At 36.6% G+C, this 8,853-nt stretch overlaps 1 protein-coding gene across 1 annotated transcript in view; it reads left to right on the top strand.

Annotated features, from left to right (window-relative positions):
* Positions 1–6,720: 6,720 nt before the first annotated feature.
* Positions 6,721–8,853, top strand: part of LOC140231815 (N-acetylneuraminate-9-phosphate synthase-like) — a 13,479-nt gene continuing 11,346 nt past the window's right edge. Inside the window, exon 1 of the mRNA XM_072311968.1 lies at positions 6,721–6,888. Within this exon, the coding sequence (XP_072168069.1) occupies positions 6,733–6,888 (156 nt within the window). The 5' untranslated portion in view covers positions 6,721–6,732. The remainder of the gene's footprint in view (positions 6,889–8,853) is intronic.

Raw genomic sequence — 8,853 nt, 5'->3', positions numbered from 1 at the left:
GAAATCTGACTCGAAAGGCTCAGTGGAACATTGAGGCAATTCCTCTTACAAAAATTAGTTTTTAGTACATAATTATCGTGTTTCAGTTATGAGTGACGCATTAAAATATCAATTTTCTGACATTTTGAGGTCATTGACCTCTGAAGGTCATCAGAGGTCAAAGATATAAACCTGTCAGGGCTCTGTGGAATATAAAGACAATTTCACAGTGACAAAAATTAAGTTTTAGTACATCATTACTGTGTTTTATCATTAACCAATGATGCAAAATATCAATTTTCTGACATTTTGAGGTCATTGACCTCTGGAGGTCATCAGAGGTCAAAGGTAGAAACCTGTCGGGGCTCCGTGGAACATAAAGACAATTTCACTGTGACAAATACTAAGTTTTAGTACATCATTACTGTGTTTATCATTAACCAATGACGCAAAATATCAATTTTCTTAGATTTTGAGGTCATTGACCTCTAGAGGTCATCAAAGGTCAATTCAGACTTACCTCCCGATCTTAAAATTAATCTTATAGCATGTACTAACAATGGTGAAAGTTTCATGCTTTAGTCAAATTTTGCACAATTCTTCGGCTTATCTGCTCTACTATAACTAATTCGTCTCTTTGCAATCATGTTTAATTGCGTTACACAGTGTACATTTATTGAATATATGAAACTAGAGGCTGAAATGACTTTTTCTTTGGCTATGATATTGTTGTTCATCTATTAGTTTTTTTTTGTTTTATTTGTACAAGTGGACAAAGAAAATATATGGAAACGAAAACTGAAAACGACACGAGGTGTAATCGGACACGATTGTTCATGAGTGTCTGTGTTACCAATATTGCTGAAATGCATTTGTTGCGGCAATTACTAAGATCAAGACTGCTGCATAGATATTGACAGGGACAAAGCCCAAACCACCAATAGGTCAAAGGAAGATTGCAATCGGAGAGAAGAATGCCATAGAAATAAACATGACTCCGAGAAAATAAACGTAATATCAAACATATTGAAATAAAGGAAGTGCGAAACGATGATTTCACTGAATGATGCTTATGAAGAGGTGGGGTAAGTACGACAAGCACACTAAACAGTTGTTTCCTCGCTCACGTGACACTTTCGTGAATAGCTAATCTGTCAAGGGGCCTCGACCATGTTCATCTGTATAAAATAAATTTCATCATGTTGAACTCGAACACTCATTTTCCAGGACTTTGGATCTTTGATATTTTTCATTTCAAAGATATGAGATAATTGAACAATTTTGAAGCACGACGATACATTACCCCGTACATCACTTGATATGGCCTGTAGCAATTAACGTAGTCTAATAGTGATTTGTTTAACGTCTAGGCATTTTTCCAAGTATGCAATAACTTAAAGGGATGGTCTAGTTTTGGTTGAGATGGTGCTTCAGGTTCCCAACTTTTTTGTGAGATAATGAGAGACCTCTCATATGCAAATATCAAAGAGCTTAAAATTCCAGGAGAAATTCAAAGGTTATTTGATGAAAATCGGATTTCTTTTTTTTTTTTTTTTGTTTTGTTTTGTTATTTCATTATGACCCGATATTGAAATGATAAAACCCCTGGATCTTAAGTGTTCTACTGGAAAAGAATAAGACAGTAGTGTGTTCCAGAAATGTGGCGAAGTTAATTATCCGTATAACTCTTTTCTCTATCAATAATAACGAATTAAGTCTAGTTGTAGAGCAGTTTCCCCATGCCAGGATTCCATGGATATAAGGCAAAAAAGAGTAGAATACAATGAATGCAGAACATGTTTAGGAAAATACTGTTTTAACTTATACATAACACCTGCATTTTTTGATAATAATTTACGTAAAGAATCAACATGAACTTTCCATGTCAACTTACAATTAATATAAAGACCAAGGAATTTTATATATTATGTATATTTATATATTCCACCTGGTTCAATTCCACGTCGTTTACGACCAACTTGCTCGGTAAAATATTGATTATATTGCTAAAAACCATAAATTTTGTCTTGGTCAAATTCAGTGACAATTTATTAGCCTGAATCCCATAGATACTGACTTTAATTTAGTATTAATGGTATTCAGTAAAACATGAGGGTTTCGATTTGAATAAAAAATGCTGGTGTCATCGGCAAAAAGTAGAAAATAGAACAGAGAGGACGAACTGCGAAAATCATTCATATAAAGAATAAACAGTAAAGGACCTAAGAGGGACCCTTGCGGTACCCCACAAGTTACAGGCTGTGAGCTGGACACATGGCCATTCAAACTAACAAACTGAGTTCTTCCAGTAAGATAACTTCTAAACCACTTCAAGGCCCTTCCACGAATTTGAAATGGCTGAGATATGTAAAAACAGATAGGTGCCCAAAATAGGTGGGACCCATTTTTTATTGGGCACACTTTGTTTTACTTTGTTTTTGTAGACCTATAACATCCCAGACTATTCATAACCGATTTTTATCAAATAAATGCTCTTTGATATTTCATAGTGTTTTCTAATTATCTCACAAAATGTCAAAATTTTAGTCCCCCCATCTCGACCAAAACGATATAATCCCTTTATTAAACTGTTTTGTAAAACAGACCTGATGACTGACTAATCCATGCTTTTGATGGAGACGGACGTACAGCGTTCGTTTTCTCGGTTTGCGGCCACCACCCTATATATTTTGTCACTCAAAATTTTGGGTTTCACGTTGATATTTTGCACTCAGACAGAAGATATCATTCTTTTCATTGTTCATATAGAAACGTTTCCTACCCTTCATCAAAATGAATCCTTTATCAAAACGGCGAATTTCGATGATTGAACTTAATATTTCATTATTGACGTGCAACGGCGCTACTTATACGGCTTCCCGCAAAACCCGTCACACCAGCGAGGCAGGGAGTGCTATACCACCGGCTGCCGGTCCACTCTGCCCCTGCTGCGCCAGACAGTGATATACCGAGCTCGCTGAACCAACGCTGTACGGCTGGCATTCAGCAAACCACTGAACACGTGCTTTGTTAGGCGTGATGCTGTTTCACATGAAATTACCTCCATAAACCAACTTTCTGAACCTGAAAAAATGTGTATCAATATGCATTCAGACAAGTAACAATCGTAAATGTAACAGAAAAAAATGTCCTCTATTATGATAAACTGGAAAGAATGCGGGACGAAGGAATCTCACAACTCGAGACATCCTGACTTCAATAGAAATTTAGACGTATCAATCTTATCTGAAATTTAGATAAAGCACAATAAAGACGAAAGCAAATGAATGAATGAATGAATGAATGAACGAACATCTTTTTTTTTTCTACCTCAGGAACACAGAGCTACCTTGCTGGTCACACACTTCAGCCCTCCTGGTTTAAAACTTATTTTCGAATTATTGAATTTATATTCGATGTTCAAACTATGTAAGCTGATGTAAAAGTATCCCATTATCGCTTGTTGAGGATTCTAATTGTGCAAATCCTAAATCCATATGCAAATCAGAGGAGATGCCTTGAAATACAACTATTTTTTTTTTTGGCAGAAACTAAAGGACGATGGTGTTGAATGCAATCGAGAAACCTGAAAAAAAGGAAACACATGGATACAATTCTGCTCTCGCATTAAGTATGTAAATACGGCATCAACTCCCCTCTCTCCCGCTAGTATGCAAACTGCGTGAAATCCATGAAGGCTGCAGCGTGTTTCACAAGGCGCTGTAGCATCATATTTTTCAAAAGCATTTCGCTATATAACAAGTCAGTGAGTGCCGACACCGTGTGATTTTGTTTTTGAAATTCTTTTAGTCAATTATGTAAGTTTTTTCAAATGGATTTTTTTATTTTTATTTTTTTTTTTTTTACTAATGACATCTGCCATAACCAATTGGTCGTTCCTAGGTCCAGGGAGCATCTTAAGCTTTCGTTAAAAAAAATGGTTTGTTTAGATTACAATTAGAGAAACATGAAAAAAGGAAACACATAGATACGATTCTGCCCTGCAGAAAAATGAACCTTCGGAATAACGAACCTTCGGAATAACGAGCTGTAACCAAGAAAATAAAAGAGCTTTGAAATACAGAAACCACAATAATATTATGGCCGAGGTGTTCACCGAACAGAACACTATCTAGCCTCATCACTGCCCATGATACAGTGTGCTATGTAAGGGTTCCACGATCGAGATTTTTCTCAGACGGAGAATTATAGCACCACTTATCCTTTTCGCATACATGGTGAAATTTGTTTAGTTCTCCCAGGGAAGCACGCGGCGTTTTTTGACCTTGTCTTGCAGACTTGTATTTACATCAACCGATATTACCTTTCGTTGTCTCCTATGCCCTCGAGCACTCTTGATTGTAAGTACATACTTGTATTCATGCCAAAATCTTTTTTGAATAAGTTCCACAAATTAGCATGCCCCCCTTTTTTTTTCATAGTAAAATTTTACTTTGAGCGAACCACTCAACCCCATCCTGTATTGGGCCTACATATTCAAAAAACTTGATGGGGTTTTCCCGAACGTAAACATGGGAACACGCGCTATTCTTCTGGTGCTCTTTCTGCTATCCTGGAATCAAACACTTCGATCAGAGCCTTTCAGTGTATCTAATATGTTACATGAATGAATATAATACATTTATATAAATATATATATATATATATATATATATATATATATATATATATATATATATATAATGTATATATGTATGTATATATATATATATATATATATATAATATATGTAATATATATATATATATATGTATATATATATCATACATTGTTTGGAGAGAAAAGCAGTTTGGAGTAAGTTTGATTTGATTCGATTTGATTCCTGTATTTTTCGCAAAGTATATGTAACATAAAACAATAATTATACATAAGAAGAAAAATCAAACAAGCAAACACATATAGGGCTTATTAAATCTAGGCCTCTCTCCCCCCTCTCTCTCTTTATATATATATATATATATATATATATATATATATATATATACATATACATATATATATATATATATATATATATATATACATATACATATATATGTATATATATATACATATTTGTATATATAGATACATGATACTTATCAAATAGTATGCGCAATCTAGCAATTCACAAACAAGTGGAAAAATCATTGATTAATCATGCAAATTATTACGAACAAAATGCAGCTCCATTTGATGTGTGAGCTGCTAAGTTGCGCCAACTGCCCTCACCAAGTTCACCGCACTTTTGAATAGTGATTTCAATTGTGTTCCATTAATTTCCATCCGGTCTGAAAGGTTACTGGTATACTTTAACGCCAATATCAATTCGTCCTTTAAAATCTACGAGATTGCGATTGGTAGACAACGCGTACTCTTGGTCTGAACGGGGTATGACGGTGAATGAGGAGAAACGCCCACTTCTCTATGGAAAGACCTGTCCACCAATCAAAATTACATTCCCTCTTGCACACAGACGTACGCGGGTGGTTCTGCATTGTAGTTGTTTTTGTTGAAGTATTTCACTGTGAACGAAATTGTTTACACCTTGTCCATAAATCATTATCATGCGCATGCGTTTTTGCAACCTCTCGCGGATGGATATCGAATATTAACAGGTAGAAGTAGGACCGGCGAGGTGTGTTGTTCCGAAATTTTGGTTTGTTCGGCCTTTGGCGTTTTCGAAGACCTCAGTGTCTTATGCTTCAAAGTAAGTACGCCGTACTTTATATTTTTCATACCCTTCGACTTACTATCCAAAATGTAGCCAGGCCCAAATGTTCTGACAATTTGACCCTCACATACAGGTTTTCTCCGTGTTTTAGGGCATGTCCTGATCAAGGCATATATTTTTGCTCAATCATAATAATTAGTCGTTTCCTTATTTCTCTGTAGGCATTGTCATTGTTATGTTTTGCCTTGTATGGTATGGTATTGCATTGTATTGTATTGTAACATTTATTTTTTGTACCTTTTTCTATATTTTCTTTTTTTTTCAACGTTATTCTGGAGCGCTCTGAGTAGCTTGTAACTAGATATAGCGCTACATAAGAAATTACTTGTCCTTATCATTATCATGTTATCGATATGGCACATGGTGAATTTTTTTAGTATGAAAGAGAAACCTTACGGTTAGATTTTGTAGTCATTGACAGTTTTCATCGCTTTAAGCTTTCATTTCAAATGGGATGTGACTTGTGCGTGCTCGAGTCCCGTGAGTCTGCATGTGAGCGACGGATCGGATTGCAATGATTTCGTTTGTCCATCTTGTCAGAGATGCATGGATAGTAAACAAACATTCATTTAAATGTCTATTTCATGAGTTTTTATTTGTTTATTTTTATTTCTAAGAGATAAATTGAAAAACAGAGCCCTAAATGTGACGTATAGTACGTAAGAAAACGCTGGTTAGATGCGATGTTACAGTGTATAATATGCCGTGCAGGTGTATCCATTTTGTCAAACTCTGATATAGACATATCGGCAATAAAGGCATCAGTTCAATTTATCTTACTACTGTTATTAACAGTGGTTAGTAAAGAATTGATTCATAATGAAGATAATTTGGTAGTGGACAATCTACTCGGCACTTAACGAACTGCACACGTGGCAATTAAATCGTCACACTGAGGTGTGGCATGTTCTTTTTGTTTGTTTTGTTTTGTTTTATTTTCTTCGCAAATGACTGATGGTCTTTGTCTCTGAATCTTGTCAGAGCCATTTTCGTATACCTCCTGTCAATATACGGCCAACATGAGTGGAGAAAACGGTGTAAATGAGCAGGTGGAATTTGAATTAGCGCCGGGCAGAATGGTCGGGCAAAATCATCCAGTCTTTGTCATCGCCGAGATCGGTCAGAACCATCAAGGGGATATCAACATCGCTAAGGAGCTGATCAAAGTTGCCAAGGTACTATTTTCTTTGCATTATCTCCTGTCCTATTGCTTCCTCTCCCTCTTCCCCTCTGCCTTTGTCTGTCTCTCCCCCTCTCTTTCTTGTTTGATATGTATTTATGTAATCATATAAGACTTTTTTCTTTCGAAAAAAAAAAAAAAACCAAACATAGCAGAAACATACCATCTTTGCGTTTCTTGAGACTCTGTTTACTCACCAGGCCCACGCAGGGAACAGTAATAACCGACAGCATTGTTGTTTTTTTAAGCAAAATAAACCGAGATTATAAAGAAGAATGATTGACAGTGATAACATCTTACAAGCTCTATCGAGTGTGGCGAACATTCACTAATAGCTGGAGCCGCTTTGACCATGGAGGTGAGACGAAGTCGTCTCTCACGATCAGGGAGATAAGACGAAGTCGTCTCACCGCCTTTTTTTTTTTGTGACTATAACAGCATGAATGATCCCCAGTGTCATCCCACTAGACGGACACACACGAGTTCCTTTTTCAAAGAAGTTTTAAATTCTAAAGAGACAAAACCTATTCTTTCTGAAATGTTGGTGCTCCCAAAAGTATCTATTTTTTTAAAGACAAAAATACATCTGCCTTTATAGGATACAAATACTTGAATGAGCAAAAAATATGACCTGTAGACACCTTGGTCGCACCGCAGTAACATCCATACAAAAGACTGCTGTCCACATGTATGTGTTAGAATTAATAAAGAAATGGGGAGATGCAGATGAGTCTAGAATAGAAGCACTAGAAACGTTTTAGGTAAGGGATACAAACTAATATAGCCTGATGTCACCAAAGATAAAGATGTTGCTTGATACAACATGGAAGGATGGCGCGTTCAACCACAATTTCACAGCATGCGCATTAGTAATCCTTCACCAGGGCCCCGTGTCATAAAAGATGTTAGGATATCAACTCTTGTTGGTATGACAACTTCCCATAGTAACAGCCAATCATGAAGCTGCATTCTTGTTGTTACCATGACAATTGCCATTCTAGCAAGAGTTATCATATCAACTTTTTTTTTTTTGATAAAATGGGGTCCAGATCATGTTGACGCGTGATCAAGGGTGATGGTCAAACATTTCGAGTCACTATTCACGAAATTGTTTCACAACTTTCTTTTGACTGTTTTCCTAACTTAAATTTAGTCAATGGTCATTTTTAAGTCGTTTTTCGTCAACCATTTTCAAAGACATCCCATTCAAATTTAAAATCGTCAGTTGTCATTGGCATTATTCATCCTCGCCGTCCATCGACTGGAGAAGGCCTGAATCAAAATCGTCTTTGTTCGCACAATTTTATGAATTTTTCAAAACAAATTAGGGGCGGTTCACAATTTTCAAAATTTTCACAAGCATATAAACCGTACGCTAGGGGGGGGGGGGAGGGGGTCAACACCCGGCGTACGCTCCAATTTCGAAAAATGTCGATCCACATTCTCGTGCCCATCCCGTCTGATCACGGCCACAATGCAAGAAGTAGAGTACAAATACGCGCGTGGAAAGAATGTCAAAGATGGCGGACAATTATTTATAGAACTAGTGACCTGCAAAATCTCACAAAATTCCTCCTTTATATAAGCGAGGGTTCATTGAGCACAAAAATCCCGTTTCCAAATACATGAACTTTATAAATGCCTTTGTGTTCGTGAATGAGGACCGTAAACGAGCAGATGCCGTGTTGGAAGGTCAAAAGTTGTGGCGGACTGCGTCTGCCGAATGTGCTCTCTTCACCGAAGTTCTGGACAAAGCCCTGCTGAAGATAGAGCGTGTTGAAAATCAGAGGGGGACGATCAAATCGTTCTTCCAAGTCAAAAAAAGAAAATAAACATTTTTCTTCGTGTACTTTAATGGGGGAGGGGGTCTTGAAAAGTGTATGGTTTGTACATTTGTGAAAATGTTGATAATTGTGAACGACCCCTTAGTCATATGGCATAGGTGGTACAATCATGCTCA

Source organism: Diadema setosum, chromosome 8 (genome assembly GCF_964275005.1).
Source record: "Diadema setosum chromosome 8, eeDiaSeto1, whole genome shotgun sequence".
In the NCBI taxonomy this organism is placed as follows: domain Eukaryota; kingdom Metazoa; phylum Echinodermata; class Echinoidea; order Diadematoida; family Diadematidae; genus Diadema; species Diadema setosum.
The sequence above is the reverse complement of the archived record's forward strand: the minus strand, read 5'-3'. Positions and strand labels throughout refer to the sequence as shown.